The sequence below is a fragment of the Trichosporon asahii genome, assembly GCF_000293215.1.
Source record: "Trichosporon asahii var. asahii CBS 2479 unplaced genomic scaffold scaffold00017, whole genome shotgun sequence".
Lineage (NCBI taxonomy): Eukaryota > Fungi > Basidiomycota > Tremellomycetes > Trichosporonales > Trichosporonaceae > Trichosporon > Trichosporon asahii.
Genome location: NW_014040907.1, coordinates 264,783 through 281,860, shown reverse-complemented (window position 1 = coordinate 281,860; position 17,078 = coordinate 264,783). Strand labels below are relative to the sequence as shown.

The 17,078-nt window shown below is 58.0% G+C and overlaps 6 protein-coding genes across 6 annotated transcripts; 4 read left to right on the top strand and 2 right to left on the bottom strand.

The window, feature by feature from the left end:
- Positions 1-1,748: 1,748 nt before the first annotated feature.
- On the top strand, positions 1,749-4,362 carry A1Q1_07693 (uncharacterized protein; the record flags this gene model as incomplete). The annotated part of the gene is made up of 9 exons (XM_014326705.1): positions 1,749-1,804; positions 1,942-1,966; positions 2,053-2,156; positions 2,265-2,867; positions 2,920-3,311; positions 3,397-3,541; positions 3,595-3,949; positions 3,987-4,178; positions 4,225-4,362. 9 exons carry the CDS (start codon positions 1,749-1,751, stop codon positions 4,360-4,362), a joined length of 2,010 nt encoding a protein of 669 aa, XP_014182180.1.
- Positions 4,363-7,146: 2,784 nt separating this feature from the next.
- A1Q1_07692 (ER to golgi family transport-related protein) lies at positions 7,147-10,396 on the bottom strand (the record flags this gene model as incomplete). The annotated part of the gene is made up of 3 exons (XM_014326704.1): positions 7,147-9,735; positions 9,921-10,239; positions 10,284-10,396. The coding sequence occupies 3 exons, from the start codon at positions 10,394-10,396 to the stop codon at positions 7,147-7,149; spliced, it is 3,021 nt and encodes a 1,006-aa protein (XP_014182179.1).
- Positions 10,397-10,461: 65 nt separating this feature from the next.
- Positions 10,462-11,312, top strand: A1Q1_07691 (uncharacterized protein; the record flags this gene model as incomplete). Its single annotated transcript, XM_014326703.1, has 4 exons — positions 10,462-10,485; positions 10,611-10,697; positions 10,874-10,967; positions 11,239-11,312. 4 exons carry the CDS (start codon positions 10,462-10,464, stop codon positions 11,310-11,312), a joined length of 279 nt encoding a protein of 92 aa, XP_014182178.1.
- Positions 11,313-11,798: 486 nt separating this feature from the next.
- On the top strand, positions 11,799-13,372 carry A1Q1_07690 (H3/H4 histone acetyltransferase; the record flags this gene model as incomplete). Its single annotated transcript, XM_014326702.1, has 7 exons — positions 11,799-11,873; positions 11,958-12,065; positions 12,110-12,257; positions 12,324-12,525; positions 12,605-12,713; positions 12,761-12,792; positions 12,865-13,372. 7 exons carry the CDS (start codon positions 11,799-11,801, stop codon positions 13,370-13,372), a joined length of 1,182 nt encoding a protein of 393 aa, XP_014182177.1.
- Positions 13,373-13,531: 159 nt separating this feature from the next.
- A1Q1_07689 (uncharacterized protein) lies at positions 13,532-14,754 on the bottom strand (the record flags this gene model as incomplete). The annotated part of the gene is made up of 4 exons (XM_014326701.1): positions 13,532-13,883; positions 13,944-14,140; positions 14,195-14,327; positions 14,462-14,754. The coding sequence occupies 4 exons, from the start codon at positions 14,752-14,754 to the stop codon at positions 13,532-13,534; spliced, it is 975 nt and encodes a 324-aa protein (XP_014182176.1).
- Positions 14,755-15,557: 803 nt separating this feature from the next.
- Positions 15,558-17,067, top strand: A1Q1_07688 (uncharacterized protein; the record flags this gene model as incomplete). The annotated part of the gene is made up of 5 exons (XM_014326700.1): positions 15,558-15,629; positions 15,681-15,769; positions 15,820-16,275; positions 16,367-16,590; positions 16,742-17,067. 5 exons carry the CDS (start codon positions 15,558-15,560, stop codon positions 17,065-17,067), a joined length of 1,167 nt encoding a protein of 388 aa, XP_014182175.1.
- Positions 17,068-17,078: the final 11 nt, after the last annotated feature.

Here is a 17,078-nt window from a genome sequence, read left to right as displayed (position 1 = left end):
TGGGATGGCTTCACATACCTCGATTGCGCCGATGCATTCCTCACCCAGTCAAGAACGAGTAGCACCTGGGCCCAGCAGGCCCGCGTGGCCTAAGAGACTACAACGCATGACGATCGATCCGGCTCCAGCCTGACTCTGAAGCTCCGATGATCAGGACAGAAGCGTGTCCTTTTACAAGGAGCACAGTCCTGCCAGGTGACTTCTGCAGTAGAACAAATGCGAGTCAAACCGAGCCATTAAGCCCTTTCTCTGCTTTGCGGGCCTCCCAGCTGGAATGCGGATCTGCATCCCGGCCGCGCCGAGGACGAGGGAGGGTGGAAGGGACAGCTTCTGCGGCCTGCGGCCTGCGAACTCCGACCTGCGGGCAGTGAGACAATATCAGTAGGTCCGTCAATAGAGCAGGGCACGAGCGCCAAGAATGACCAGAGTGTTCGCTCGTTTAAGCTAGTCCTCGGATGTCGCCCGTGCACTACAAAACTAGTGTTTGAAGCGCCGAGGGAGGGATGACTCAACACGTCCGTCTGCGTCCTGTCGCTCTGCTCTCTGCACGCACTCTAAGGGCAGGAGCATGATACATGACACATGGAATGGGGAAAGTTGAAGAGTTGTGGGAACGTGGTCGTTGGCGGCGGCAGCAGGTGAGGTTCAGGTTGGTGACTGGTGACTAGTGAGTAAGATGTAAGAATGGTTGTGGTTAAAACGATGGAGGCAAAGGTCCCGCCGCCAAAACAAGTTCGCCGCGTGCTGCAACCTGCCCCCCACCGGCCACCTCACCACTGAAATCACTCTGAGAAGCACCCAACTCGCCCCGTCGCCAACCGATGCATGCCTCAAGCTCGTCGACACCATGCATCCACCACGTCGCGATCGCTCGAGGTCACTAGGAAGGACGAAATAATCGTCGAGCCGGGTTTGGCACACGCTTGCAGCGGGTCGAGGCTGGCGAGGCCGAGACGAATTGGCAGGGCCTGGGTGGGGAGCTGGGCAGGAGGCTTAATACGTCAACAACACCGACAGCCGCGGCGTATACGGTTACCCAATCTCAACAACTAGCTGGTCGTTTGCCCTCTCCTCACCACCCTCACCATCGGCTCTCACGGCTCTACCGTCGCCTCGCGCATTTTAGCTTTTCAACACTACCCAAATTCATATTCCTCGGCTGTGCGACACCGTCGTCATACCCTTCCTCGCCAGCTCGAGTGCTCTCGTTCTCCTCGATCCCCCTTCTCCACACAACTAGCGCCTCGTCGACTACCCAGACGCTATCGCATAGCGCAGTCTCGCCGTTCCCTCGCCCCCTAGTCCTGTTCCCAACGCCCAGGCTCCTGGCTTCAGGAGTGTGAGCGTAGGACAGGAGCGGATCCAGTAATCCATCCTTTGGGTCTCCCCTCTCTCCGTCTCTTTGGCGCTGAGGGCCCCTCGAAGCCTCTCCTTCCATTGTCCGTTCGCCCGTCTGCGCCTTCGCCTGCGCCTGCGCCTGCCTGCCGCTGCCGCTGCCCGCCTGCTCCTGAGTGTCTCGCTGCCTCGCAGCCCGAGATTGAGCACCTGGGCCTGCGCCTGGGCGACGCGATACCCACCCACACATTAACACCACCCTCCATACCCAAAGTGGCCCAGCTCTGGCACATGAGCTACATCCCATTTGTCACAGTTCTCACCTGTCACTCTTCCTCCTCTGTGTTTGCATCTTCCTCATTCTCGAACTTCAACTCTTCTCAACTACACCCAGCTCGCGTCGCTCGTTCACAATGGATAACTCGGCGGCGGGGTCGAAGAAGGTCCCGATCCCCCGCCCCCGCAAGGCGTGAGTCACCACTACACCAGCTGCTTTTTCTGCCGGCTCAGTCATGACTTGGGTCGGCCTTGCAGTATTAGCTCATCTCCATACCGCTCCACGAAAATCACCATCTCCTCAAGAGCCAAGGCTGACCTCTTCTACAGTTGCACCATTTGCCGCGGCCTCAAGGTGCGTAGGTAACCGTTGGATCCTTTCGGTCCATCCGTGTTGCCCCGCGATTTGTGCAAGTGGAACAGCCGCTGACTGATGCGCAGACCCGATGCTTGCCCGATGGTGAAGACTCCAACCCAACATCTCGCTGCTCTCGTTGTGCACGTCTCGATCTAGTCTGCGACTACTCTCGAGCAAGGAAAGGGCGGTGAGTGTTCTAACTTTGCGATGGATGGTCGTGGTCGAGGGCCGTTGGCCGGTGATCACTTCCCTTGACGCCTCACATGCCTCGGAGGTTTAGCTGATTGGTGTGCAGGGGCAGCGCGGCCCGGAGAGACAACAACAATCCAGGCACCGCCGACGCCGGACACGATGGAAGGTATCGCCAAACCGACAAATGGAACGACCCCCGCATGGGGAGCAGCGTTGACTCGCGCGAGCTCGCCCCGGTTCATGGTTTGATGAACGGAGTAGGTATGGTGGGCGCAGTCAGCCCTGTCGGTATGGGAATCACCAGCTTGCCTCCTATGGGGCACATGAACGCCCACATGCAGTTGGTGCGCGGATGGAACACTCAACAGCCAAACATGACAAGTCGAGCTCCGATGGGCAGCAAGCCTGTGGCACCTATTTTGCCCAGGCCAGCCATCCCCAATTCGGATCACCCATCGACAGTGACGAACGGCCACCATCCACATGCCATGTATGCCCGCAGCACAAATTCTGCTGAGAGCCCAAACAATCGCTCCAGAGCTGCAACGTCGGTGACGACCCTCTCTAATTTCCTCGACCCTGTCCTTGGCTTCGACGACAACCGTCCAAGCACCGATGGCTCCTCTCATCGTAGTCAAGCCTACTACAACACCCCGGCTGATGCTGGCATCGTCACTGAGCAGGAAGCACGCTATCTCTACGACCAGTGAGTAACACCTGAGATGACGTTTGTGGCAAAGCAGTGTCACTAATTGCAGATTTATCCAGCACATGAGCACCTCTCTTGGGCTCTTTGACCACCGCTTCCATACGTACGAAAGGCTACTGGGTCTCCCAGTGCTTCTCACATCTATTTTGTCGGCCTCCTCTCGTTATTTCCGGGCGGATGTCTTCTCTCACATCAGCCAACTGGCCGAACAGAACCTCAGCCAGGCCATTGCCACTGGTGACCATGACCTTCAGCTTGTGCAAGCAATTATTGTGATGATTGTCTGGCTGAAGGGAAGTGATCCCACGGCATACGTTAAGCTCGGCATTATGTCTAGAGTTCTCAACGAGCTAAGAGTCACCTTCCCTGTGCAGCCTTCGGCACCGTTCAACAACGAGGACGACGAGCGCAGAGCTATAGACGTCGACAGAACTATCTTCAGTGAGTGATGCCCATTGGATTAAGCTTACGATCAGTTGCCAGAGGTTTGTATTTCTCAAAGAACATTATCCGTGACTAACGATAGGCTTGGATCTCGCATACTCGCGCCTCTTGCATCTTCCCGCGAGCTCGACTTCATCTTTGCCCACCTCTCAGCAGGCTGAGTTCTGGGCAGAAATGCACAGCCATCTCGACGTACCTTCGGATTCCCATAAAGCTTTCTTAGCCGGGTAAGTGGAACAATGGCAAAGCGACCGTCTCCAGCACGTAACTGACGCCGCAGCATCTGGGAGTTCAGTTCACAGTTCGGCTCCAGCCCTCAAAAGATGACTCAGTGGGAATGGACGGAGAGCGAAAAGAGTCTTATCGAGCACCTCAACAAGTGGATTAACCATCCATCTATGTCGGGAACGATGTTCGCGGCATTCACACAAATCATCGGGAAAACGACGCTACTCAATCTACGCATTTTGGGCTTGCAGCAGCGCGTGGCCACGGCCATTAGCCCCATTCACCTGATGACTATTGCGGACGAGATCGGCCTCGCTATCCAGGAGCTTGCGGGTCGCCCCGAGGTCATGTACTTCTCGGAGCTGCACTGCGTCATGTTTACTCTTCCCGGCTTACTCCTCTACAACGTTCGTCATTTTCCAACTGACTTCAGCTGACCTGCAGGCACGCTCGCTATTCGGAGTGACCGAGATCTCCCGTGTTTTGGACTTCTGTCGGGACGTGTGGCAGGCCCTGGAGGGGATTGGGGTCGGTACCCCAGAGCTTCCAATCACCAAGGCGCGCCACTGCTATCGCCGTCTGCATGGCGCTTTGGACCTGCTGCTAAGATCGGCAACCACCCCAAAGACTGCCAGTGTAAGTTATAGCTGTTTCTAGTGGTGGACGTGTTCTAACTTCTTAGTCATCCCACAGCGTTCTGCCAGGGTCCGCTATGAGCGGCACTGTTCCCGAGGTCGTCGGCCAGCAGCAGCAACAGCAGCCTTCAACCTGGGGCGTCGATTGGCTGTGGCAGGGCATCCCTCCGTTCCAGCAAAACTAATGGTCAAGTGAGGCGGTTCAACCCCTGCTTCGTTTGTCGGCAAGGATCGCATTACTTTCCCTTTGCAGTTGACAGTGCATGTCGGCTGGGATGATGTGATTGTCAAGTGCAACGCGGCCAGGGGATTGGATTGAATGCCCTGGGCATGGAAGGGGATGGAATGTGCGCCTTGGACCCTTACCAAAGGTCAACACCACTCGAGGTTTTTTGGGAGCTGTGAAACCGTTGACTAGGATACTTGGAGTCTGAATACACGAACTCCAGAGAGACCCAGAGAGACCTCCCGAAATTGTAGCGTATTTTCCATGGTTTTCTCTTTACAATTTTCTGCTTTTCTAATTGGGTGCCCCGTGCCCAGCTACCTGTAGCCCTACTAGCGACGATACGAAGTACCAGTATTCTATGCATGATCCCTGATCGTAGGGAATGCCCACAACAAGCCAGCGCCCGGTGGGTTGCTTCTAGAGGTTCATGTCCAAGTTAATGCGATCAGATGAGTCTGGTTGTGGCAACGAGCGCTGATTGGCTAATTTGGGAGGTAAACACAAGACGACAACCGTGGCAGATGGTGCTCACAGCCGTGTAGCCTCGGCAGAGCGTTCTCCGCGCGGGGAGTTCTTGTTCGGATTGCTACATGCATGCCTGTGTGTAGGAAAAATCGCACATGCGTCAGCACAGTCTGGGCATTGTGCAAGAAGCATGTCGGGAGTTCCGGGGGTTATGGGGGATTTCCGCTTTGAGTGTGGAGGGAGTCGCAGACTATGTGCGAGTTGTGATGGCAAGGTCCGGTATCAAAAGCCACCTCAAGAGTGTGACTGGGACGTCTTTCAGTGTGAAAGCGACCAGCCACGCGCTGTACTACTCTCTGCGCGTGCGACTCTATATGCTCCGCAGGCCAGATACTACACCCAGGCGGAGGACTGCCATCTTCTTTCTCCCACACCGACCGTCAAGTACCCACGTGAGGTCGTGAGGGCCAGGATGCGCAAGGCCCTTCATCTTCCCGGCTGGGCCGCCGTTGATGGCCGACCCGCTCTTTCCGCGATATCACGAATAGGCGATGAGGCGCGCAGTCTCAGGCATGTGCTTGGCTTGCAAGTGGAAGAGGACATGACGGAAATGCTGATGGGGAGAAAGGCCCCCCACGGCCGACGTGGTGCCAATCCTTTCTCAAGCAATCACGTTTGGCGTCGGCTTTGGAAATGGAAAGATGAATCTCGCGTCGTCGGTGGGCACGCCGGCGCCCGCAGTCTCCGTCTTGCCCGCTCTGTGTCCGGGTCGGATCGCCGCAGCGCTCGTGTTTCGCTGCACCAGGTGTAGCCCTGATACTGTACCAATGTCCGTCAATGTGCTTCGCCTGCCCTCGTCCCTCATTCCGGTGCACGCCCACTCGTCCCTCGCCCACTCCGTTTCATTAACGCCACCGCCGTCTGTATACCTTGGGCACATTCCAGGGGGGCCCGGGGCCTTAATGTCATTCTGGAGTGGCCCCGACCCGTGTCCCCTTAGGGCGCAAAGGTGCGAGAGACCGCCGGCAGATTGCCTGAACAGCAGTGGCAAAACGCTGACGCTTTCATCATGACTTGGGAACCCTTACTTTCTTGGAAGGGTACAGAGCTCACACACCATCAGGCTGAAGTTTTCAGAAGGCTTGAGACTTCTCAGTCAAGGGGCGAGAGATTGCACGCAATCTCAGTCAAGGGGCGAGAGATTGCACGCAAAGGCGAGCAGTTGGGAGATCATTGACACCACGCTCTTCCCGCAACGTGCGACTGGAGGTACCCACTTGCCCGCTGAGAAGGGAGGGTTCTGGACTAGGAATGTCATTAATGGGAAAGCTGGGGTTAGCGTCGCTGGCGGATTGTGATGACCATGTGCTGATCGCATAAGTTGGCGCTGCAGTAAGCGCCCGCAGCACCTGACCACATGGACAAGTCGTGCTCGATGCCAAGACTGGCTTGCGCATGCTCGACGTTGGTGTACAGCACATTGAAGGGAACACCGTTGCCAGCATCAGATCGTCAGTGTGACAGCCGTTTATCTCGTCAATGATGCGATCTTTGGTGGCGCCCGGTCTCGGCTTGGACCCCTCCCAAGCCTCGTCCATCGCATCGACCACACGTAAGCTAATCGCTCGTGCATTATCGTGTCGTTACCTGGACCGTTTAGAAAATGAGAAGATCCGACGGGAGTCAGTAGTTGGTGTGCTGCGAGTGTTGCGCAAGCCAGCCAGCCAGCCAGCCAGCCAGCCAGCCAGCCAGCCCGGCGGCCACCAACCGAAGTGTCTCAGGCCGTTGCACTATTGCCGCGGTTAATGTTTTGGGCTGCCTCCACCCTCGCGCATAATTTATTTGGAGCACCATAACTAATCTCGCACCCCTTGCTCGACCTTGCCTTGCCTTTTCTCACCACTCCAAAGGTTGATCTCGTCGCCGTTGAACGCTACGCACCCCGGCGGGGTGACGCCGAGGAGCGTGTGGCACTTGCATCACGTGCCGCCACCCCCGCCTCGCTTAGAATGCCAGGCCCGCCGCAAGATGATGTCAGGCTGCCAGAATGCATTCCCCGCCACCATTCTCAGTTTCCGGCGTCGCAGTCTATTCAGCAATCATGAAGGGCGATAGTGCGCTCGCGCAGACGTGTACAGATTATGGGAATATATTGTTGAATTCATGTCATAATCTACGCGTGCACTGTTGGATGACAGGTGCACAACTACTATTGCGCCAGCCGCGCACAACGGCTAGCCACAGCTCTCTATATACCGCCTGCTCCAACACACCATTACGCCTTCAGCGTCTTTTGCAGGATCGTGATCCGGTCTCCGAGGCTGAGCGCAATGCCCTGCGTCTTCGAGCGGATACGAACGTGGCCCTGGATCGAGCCGTCCTCCGTCTTCTCGATCGAGAGGTTTGCGAGCGCATCCTCGCCGAATAGTGAGCGAGCGCAGAGGTTCGCCGACAGGAAGTCACAGTTTCCGCTGAGAGCGGCCTCCGGCGTGAGGCACGCCATGTTCGTCGACTTCATGATGTGGTCGAGGTACGTGCGCAGGTCGGAGATCTGCGTGTTGACGTTGACCTTGTTCTCCCATTCGAACTCAGTCCACATGCTGCGGAACTGCGCCTCGTTGCAGTACGCCGGCTTGATGTAATCCATGATGTCGACGTGGACATCGTTGAGGACAATGTTGACACTCGCGTCAGAGGCGCCCTGCTTGTCGTACACAATGTTGCCGAAGATGACACCAGTCTCGGTTGAGGACACCTTGATGGTAGCCTTGATGTTGTGGAAGCCGTGGGGGCCAAGAGTGTGGGGCGCTGGTCGCTCAACAAGCTTGAGGTCTCCCAGGGTGGCAAACTCGATGGTGAGATTCTGGAGGGTCTCGTTGGTCTGGTTGACAATGAGAACGTCGAGCATGATGTCGAACTGCTGAATGTTGACAACAGCCTCAGCGTAGACGGGGTCCGAGAAACCAGTAAGCTGGACTATCCGCGCCAGCTTGGAGACAAAGTCGTCCTTGACCTCGGTCGCACCCGTTGCCCGGACGACATCAACGTCAAGGTCGTCATCATCGCCGTCCAGGTTCTTTGTCTGCAGAAGACTGAACTGGATGAGGTCGTCCGCCTGCACCTGCGACTTCTTGTTCTCGAGGTCCTTCTTCGCCTTAGCCTTCTTCTCCTCAGCAGCGAGCATCTTGGCGTAGGCAGCCTGAGTGTCCTTCAGGAACATCTCGTGCACCGGCTTCGAGTCCTGCAGCTGAGCAAGAGACTCAATGCAGTTCATGATACGCTCCTGCGAGTCCTCGTCGATGGGAACCGAGACGAACTTGGACTGGCCGACGCGGATGATCGAGGTCATGATGAGGATTGCCTCGGCACGCAGCTGGTTGAACGCCTGGGCGTCGGAATGCAGCTCCTGGAAGCGAAGCACCAGCTTGGTGAGCGTGGAGGCGAGGACGGTGGCGGTGAAGTAGTCGCCTCCGAGGATGAGAGCACGCAGAGGGGGCTTTGCAGCCGCGCGGACTTGCTCCAAACGGGCGGTGGCGGCGGTCGAGGTGTAAACGGTCTCGGTTGCGTAGGTACCGTCGGCGAGGACGCGAGTCTTCGTGACGGCCTGCGGCTGCTCCGGCTCTTTCTCGGCTTGGGCGGCCTCGTCTGCAGCCTCGGCTTCATCGAGCAATCGCTGCTCCGAAGCAAGAATGGGGACCTCTCCGATAACCTTGCGGAGCTCAAAGATAGCGCGCTTGATGTCGGCAGCGCCAGTGCAGTACTCTCCGACAATCCACATGGCGCCGCGGAAGACCTTGCCGGACTTGATCTCGCTGAAGGTCTGGACAAGCTTCTCGGTGATGGTCGGACGGAGGTCGGGGAACTTCTCGACGACCTCGCGGACGAAGGAGATAACGTCGACGGCGGAAGGGTTGTTCGAGTCTCCGAGGAAGTCCATAAGAACGTAAACGACGTTGGCAGCGACCTCAGAGAACTTGATGGCGCAGGAGTGGATGCTCTGGATAAGGAGTTGTCGGTACTCGACGTTCTTGTCAAAGTCCTGGTCGAGGGTAGACTGCAGCTGCTTCTTCAGGAACAGGACAACGTCTTCGACGTTGTGGCTGGTCACCATCTGGAGCGCGATACCAACAGCCTTGCGCTTGACCTCCATGTCGGGGCTGTTGAGGACCTTGAGGATGTCCATGACCATGCCATCGAGAACGTGCTCGTGCTTGGAGCGAAGGGCGTCGAAGCGGTCAAGAACGATAAGCTTAACGTTGTTGTCGGCCTCCTTCACAATGAGCTCAGCGAACGCGGCACCGGCAGCCTTAATGGCAGCCGGGTTCTGGGTAAGCGACGTAAGGGTCGTGGCCGCCTCGTACTTGACAGCATGCGACGGAGAGTTGAGAAGCTCGAAGATGAGACGGATCCACTTCGCCTTGTGGCCGCCCTCTCCGCGGGCGTCTTTGCGGATGAGCTCGATAACGGCCATCTGCATGATCTCGTCCATGCCGGAGACCTGGTCCGCCTGGCTGAGGAGGTAACGAACAGCAGTCGGCTGGGAAATGTGGCAGAGGGCGGTGAAAGCATTGCGCTTGCACGTCGAGTCGGACTCGGCAGCGAGGAAGGTGTCAAGAAGCTCGGGAGCATCGGGAATCAGGTGCTCGTGGTCCTGGTAAATGGTCCAAACGGACATGACGGCGTTCTTGCGAACGAAGGAGTGTCGGTGCTCCAGGCATTGGCGAACAGTCGGAACAAGGGGCTCGAGCAGCTCAGCCTCGCGAACCTTCTGCAGGAAACGGAGCGTCGCGCCGCGAATGTACTCGTTGGGGTGCTGTAGGTCATTTCGGATGGCGTTACAGACGAGGATCATCTCCTGCTTCAGCTTTCCGTTGTCGTCCAGCTTGGGGCAAATCCTGGAAAGTCAGCTCCGGCAACTTAGAGTACTCACTCCCAGTAAAAGTGCAGGAGCTTCTTAATCTGCTTGTTGCGCGACGGCAGGACATATTGAATGATAGGCATGAGGAGGGAAGGCTATCGTCAGTCATTGCTTTGCGCTGCTCAACTTACGTGGCTCTGACCGTTCAGAGTGCCGACGATGATACGACGCATGGTCTCCAGCTTGACCTCATCAGAGCCCTTCTGGAGGGCATTGCGGAGGTCCTGCGATGACGGAGCGTCGATCAGGTCATCGTGGATGACGGTGTAGCACGTCGCCGATGGGTCCATGTTGGGCGCGAGTCGGCGGCGGCGTCGGGAGAAGGAAAAGGTCGAAGGGAATCTGTCGACTGCAGTCGCTTGTTGACGGCCGAGGTCGTCGATGCGAGGAGGGACGCAGGAAGCAAGAGGTGAGTGCTGGTGATCGTGTCGTCGAGGTGTCGACGCTCCGCTGCAGCGATACGCGTGTCAGACCTCCAGCACGTCTCAGCTCACGACCACGTGTCAGAGAGAGGCCAGGTCCGGGGAGACGGCTTTTCGGAATTATAACCCCTATCACCCGTGGCTGGGGTCTCTCGTTCCGCTGATCGCGAGGAGAGCTGTTGCATCGTCCATCTCCCTACGCACCCTAAGCATCCCATCCCTCCCCCCGCCCCCATCCCACATCTTGAAAATGGCTTCCTCCAACACCGTCAACGTGAGCATCGATTTTGGTCGAATACCAGCCGGCACTCGGTCGCCCGAAAACGCCCCCGAATCCGCCGGCTCGCCTGGAATTTGACAGAATCAAGCGACCACAAGAACTAGACCGCTGACATACAGGTCATCCGTTACTCGGCTCTCATCTTCGGTGTCGCCTACGGCTTCCTCCACAACAGGACGCTCCACAAGGAGGCCGCCGACCAGGGTGTACGTTGAACTGCTGGGAGGTGTAGATGTGTTGTTGCTGACATTGCGTCTTTACCCGATTCAACCCCGCTTCCGGCTCGATTATTTATGCGACATTGAAACCTCGGACTCTATCGCCCTCGGACCTTCTTGAATGCCTGCGAACGGTCCCAAATCGATGACATCGAAACCAACAGCTCCAGAACAAGCTGCACAAGCGTGAGGAGCTCATTGCCGAGGCCAAGCGGCAGTTCGCGGCCAACAAGGCCGCCAAGCAGGAGGAGAAGAACGGTGAGTTTTCATGCGCGACCGCAAGAACGCTGCGATCGCAAAGAGTCGTAACATCGTCAAAGAAAGCAGGACGGACGGAGGCTTGATGGAGCCGAGTTGAAGAATCACTGCGTCACCTCGGTTATGGTTAGCTACGTCCGCCCTGTCTTCCCACGTCTAGCGGGCCAGTCCAAGCGACGGCCGGTGGCTCTACCATGTCGCAGCCTGTACGACCAGCGTCGTCGGCATTCTATCGTCGTGCTTGCTTGGAGTAGAAATGCTGACATATCAGTCATCACCGACCCCTCGTCCGACAAGTTCGACCTCGAGGCCGCCATCAAGCACTGGGCCGGCGAGAAGGCCTAAGAAGTGTAGTTTTAGACCATGGGATGCATATAGCTGCGCATAGGAAGGTGTCGGAGTAATAATATAAGTCGACCGGCGCTCTGTCGAGCGTCTATAGATGAGTAGAATCAAAACATGAGCAGTTTAGGATATGCATCGGAAACCCATCCGTGGTTTCTTTCAGGCTTGATGTCGCGAGTAACCGAGCGCCGAACTGATGATCTCCGGCGTAAAAGGGAACGGAAGCAGATTTCAACGGCACGCGTGCCGTCATGTCCCAAGTCTTGCGGAAGTTGATTCAACAACGCGTTTCCTCCTTGACAAACAACTCCACGCTCGCTTCATCAGACACACGCATCCAGTGTCCCACCGCCCCAGTCGGATTAGCCGTGACAGCTTGCACCCATCTGACCGCGTCGACTGGCCTCACCTTCGTTTCCCGCGCTTCCGGGCCCCGTATAGCCGCCTTAAACCGATAACAAACGTTCCAGCCACAGCACTGCGAAGATGGCGTCCAACGACGACCCCATCGAGGTCACCGACGAGCTCTCGGCCGCCGAGGAGAACCAGGTTATCAATGAGGTGAGTGGTGCGCAACGTTATTTCCGCTGACGTCCCCAGGAGTACAAGATCTGGAAGAAGAAGTGAGACAACCGCACACTGCAGCCTCGACCGCGAACTAACAAACAGCACGCCCTTCCTTTACGACACCGTCATCACCCATGCCTTGACGTGGCCGAGTCTGACATGCCAGTGGCTGCCGGACATGGAGAGGTGAGCTCTCTTTCGTGTGGGAATGAGCTAACATTAGCCCCAAGGATGAGGATTACACTGTCCATCGCATGATCTTGGGCACGCACACTAGCGGACAGGCGGACGACCACCTTATGATCGCTGAGGTTCACTTACCGAAGGATGGAATTGAGGGACGGGATATTGGAGAGCTGTACGATGAGGAGAGGCAAGGTGTGTAACCCTAGCGGTTTAGGAGCCCGCTGACATCAGAACTGGGCTCGCACGCCAAGTCATCAGCACGCATCCGCGTGAAGCAGACGATCAACCACAAGGGCGAGGTCAACCGCGCGAGGTATATGCCGCAGAACCCCGACCTCATCGCGACCAAGACGGTTGACGGACCGGTATTCATCTTCGACCGCACGAAGCACGAGACCAAGGCGCCCGTCGGTGGTGCCTGCAAGCCGGACATTACTCTCGTCGGACAGAGCAAGGAGGGGTGAGTTCACTTTGAATGTCTGAACTGACAGCAGTTACGGACTGTCGTGGAACAAGGTCAAGGAGGGTCACATCCTTAGTGCGTCTGAGGACACGACTGTCGCGCACTGGGACATCCAGCAGTACAAGAAGGACGGAAACGGCATCCCGCCCCTGCGCAAGTACACCGGACACTCTGCTTATGTTGGCGTGAGTACTTAACTTAGCTGCGCGACCTCGCATCGAGCTGACTTCAGGACGTGGACTGGCACCCCGAGCACGACTACATGTTCGCGTCTGTCGGTGACGACCGCAAACTCATGATGTAAGCTTCGAATCGTTCGGCTGAGCTGACAGACAGCTGGGACACGCGTTCGGAGAACTCTGCCAAACCCGCGAGCCAGGTCGAGGGGCACACGGCCGAGGTGAACGCGGTCGCCTTCGCCCCGTCGTCGCCCTACCTCCTCCTGACCGGCTCGAGCGACAAGACGGTCGCTCTGTGGGACATCCGCAAGATCTCGCTCAAGCTGCACTCCTTTGAGGGGCACACCGACGACGTGCTGCAGGTCGCGTGGTCGCCGCACTCGCCCGTGCACTTTGCGTCGGCGGCTGGCGACAGGCGTGTGAACATTTGGAACCTGGACGCGATCGGCGCCGAGCAGACGCCCGACGACGCAGAGGACGGACCCCCCGAGCTCATGTTCGTCCACGGCGGCCATACCGCCAAGGTCAACGACATCTCGTGGTCGCCCATGGCCAAGTGGCACATTGCCACTACCGCCGAGGACAACATCCTCCAGGTCTGGGAGCCCAGCAGGCACATTCGCGCTGCGGCCGAGGCCGACGTCAACGCCATGGACCTCGAGTAGATCGAAGCCTGAACCTGAGGGCCGCGGCTGAGTAGTTTAGATTTGTTTTTCTGAAGGGCCGCCCTCGAGCGGCCAGGTTATGCATCAGTATATAGTGGTTTCGTTCGTGCTAGTACATGGGTAAAATGGTACAACAAGAGATTCTAGCTAATCCTTCCTTCACTGGGCGGCAATCTCGACAGCGTCGTTCGGCGCGGTAATCAGCCCGGCGCGAGGGACGTGCTCGATACGCCCCGTCCCGTTCACACCATTGCTGTTGCCATTCTCGCGCTCCTTGTGCTCTTTGTGGTGCTCCTTGTGCTCGCGAGTGCCCTTGCGCGCCTTCTGCGAGCGCTCCTGCTCCCGCAGCGCCTGTAGGGGTAATGGGAGCGCGAGCATCGGCCAGTCGGGGAGGTTGGCGAGCCCGCCGCCAAAGGTCAGCACGCCCTCCCAAACTGGAGCCAGGTCGAAGAGGTCGATGAACTGCTGGTCGACGGCGCGGGATTTCGGAGCTGAGAAGCGGCGGTACCTGCTGTCAGCTGCTCGAAGAGACAAAAGAGCTGATCTGCAGTGAGGTGGGGTTGAGACTCACTCGTCAAAGATGCTCGTCAGCGACCAACTCTGCAGCCGCCGGATACACCCTATCAGACATCCTGTGCGGTGCTTGCCCTTGTTGCAGTGGATGAGAATGGGGTGATTACGCCGGTCTAAGATGGCGACGAGCGCGCTCGCAATTACGTCCTCGGGGATGTTGTCGAAGGGCTCTTTGTTGCCCGGGATGCCGAATTGCTGAGGGGTCAGCTTCTTGCGCCGGTATCTTAGCTAGGACAGAAGAACACCCACCATGAACTGGATGTCTTGTTGCTGGCACCACTCGAGATTGGCCTCGGGGTAGTCCTCGAGCACGAGTGTCAGCACCGTCTTGAGCTGGAGCGTCTCGAGAAACTTGAAGTTGCGCTTCTTGGGGAAGCCGCATCTGCTGTCAGCTCGGTCGGGGCGACACCCAGCTCGTGTAGTACAACAGGCATGTCATCAACCTCGTCATGTTGCTGTCATGTCCCACGCTCTCATAGCTGAGCTCGGCAGAGATGCAAGCGCGCGATTACTCACCGATACACGCCCTGCGTGACTGCGCCGAAGTTCTCGGGCGGCACAAGATCTTCCTGCACGTCCGGCGCTGCTGGCGGGGGCAGGTAGAGTGCATTCGGAGGAGCGCCATCTTCGACGGCGACAGGGGACGTAGGTGAGCGAGCGGCGTGCGCGGCCCGGATCTTGGCGAGGAAGGGCGGTATCGGTGCTTCCTGCTCTTCTGGCGTTGGCGTCGAGAATACCGTATTCACAGTTGTTGGTGGTGGATTCGGCGGCGGCGCACGAGTCGTCGGCGTGTGCTGGTCCTCCTCCATTATTGCGGACCGCTAGGGAGGAGGAAAGGTGGTAGCTCTGGGTTGCCGAAAGTTGGTCGAGCTGATCACAACATTCGCATCATCATCGACTGCATGGACTGCGAAAGTGGTTCCGTCCCACGTGCAATGATCGCCACTGAGCGACTCCACGACTGCTAAATCTGGAGAATGGAGGTGGAGGTGGGGTACGAAGGGTGGAGGAATCGAAGCTGCGAGATACGAGACATCGAGCGTTGACTTTCGGCACGCAGATCGACTTGGCGGCATGCATTCAAGAGAGAAGCGAGCGGCGACCGCCAACGCGTCAAGAGGCACCCGTCTTGTCTCGCTTCTACCACTGATTCCCTTTGGGTTTTGTGTCTCGCTGGGAGTTCGGAAGCTGCCGAAGACTGCCAACGATGAAGCTATTCGGCAGCCTGGGCACGCGAGACACACCAGGGCGCCTGGGTGAGCTTGACATCCCGCTCCAACAAGGGGCCGTCGGGATACAGCTGGGCTTACGGCGGGTGAGCCTTGGTACGCTGGATCGCCGAGGTGCCCTGCGCTCTCTCTGCATGCTGCGCTCTGCGTCGACATGGCCGCACTTTCGTGCTCAACATGACCGCACCAGGCCGCATTACGTCACGGCATCCGTCGCTCAGCTCAGCGCACCCACGAGCCTAGACCACGGCGATCCTTCAACTTTCGCTAGAACACCGCTGATCGTGCTCCAGATGTGACTGGCGCCCCGCTCGTAACACTCGGGGAGATATCAACACTGCTCTTATCACCATCACCATCGAAACGCAAGGACAGCGACCACTATGGGCCTCCTCGGACACCACAAGCAGGACGACAACCAGGTCCAGTTCAACCTGAAGCCTCTGACTTTGGCTGTAAGTCGCGGGGAGCAGCTGCCGAGTAATCGATAGCATAGCTAACGACAGGACCTGCCTCCGGCCGGCGATACGGAGGCCTTCACGGCATGGCTGGACAAGTACTTTGCGGCCGGTGAGAAGCTGGCCGATAGCATGGAGTGAGTTATCGCAAGTCTGTTAGAACTGACAAAGCAGCGAGTGGAACAAGAGCCAGAAGGGCGAGCTCGAGATTGTCTCCCTGCCGAACAACTCCAAGGTACGTCCTTCCTTCCCACCTTCCTCTCGCCTCCGCACATAGTCATAGGTCACATTACCTCCCACCGTCGCAGCTCATCCCAAGTCGAGCAACAGCTAAACTCCAGCTGCGCAAGTCCATCGGCGTGTCCGAATACTGGTGCGGCCGGATATCAGTGCACACGCCCGAATCGATCCTGCGCGACGTCGAAGCTCCCGAGAGCCTGTGGAACAACCTGACTCGCACGCTGAGCGGCCGGAGGTCAATCGACGCGGGAACGGGTCGAAGACAGTCTCTCTCCGACCGCAGACCGACAGTCGACCTGACCGAGGTCGAGCGCCAGGACCGGGTCGTCAACTCGAAGCCGCACGGGCTGTACGAGAAGTTCAGGCTGGGCCTGCTCAAGTATCACTCTGAGAATGAGCGAGAGTAAGTTGACGAAGGAGCCAGACCTCCCGCCTCTTCGCTTCGGAGTCTGCTCCGCAGCATGTGCGGTGCGAGCCATGGGCAGCGGTCGTAGTCGCAATGAGGCCCAAGCTATGAAGTTTAGTATGCGAGCTGACCCCAGGTACATCGAAGCGTGTCGCGAGAGCGAGTGCATACAGGTGCTCCAGCCGCACGTCGCAGAGATCTGGCGATTGACGTACGTGACTCCTCCGCCAACGAGCCCGCGCACTTTCGTCGTGCTCGTGTTGTCACGAGAGCTGGTATCGTCGCCTCACGGCGAGCGATGCTTCATGAACAGTGAGTGCTGCTTCGATGCTAGGTTGAGATGTCTTCCCCGTTTGCTGCGGGGTGACTGGATTGGTGTGGACCGTGCCTGCGCCCTGCTCTTTGGCCGACACATCCTCTACCACCTCACCAGCTGCATGGCGAACCATTAGCTGACCCACAGTCTCGCTCCCGTTCGACCACCCCGATGTGCCCGAGAAGCAGCACGACGAAGCGCACAGAGTGCGGGGGAAGTACGTCTCGGTCGAGCGCGTGAAGGAGCTGAACGACGGCGCTGCCGTCGAGTGGCGCACGGCGACCTCTTCTGATGCCGGCGGCAACATTCCCCGCTTCGTCACCAACGCCTCGCTCCCCAAGAGTCTCGCCGAGGACGTGCCGAGCTTCCTCCGCTGGGCTGTGAAGCGGTGGCCGCCCGAGGGACCGCAGGAGGGCGCGGACGGGTTCACGCCTGGTGCTACTGCGCCGCTGCAGGCTGTTCCGTCGCGCTAAAGGGCGCCTCC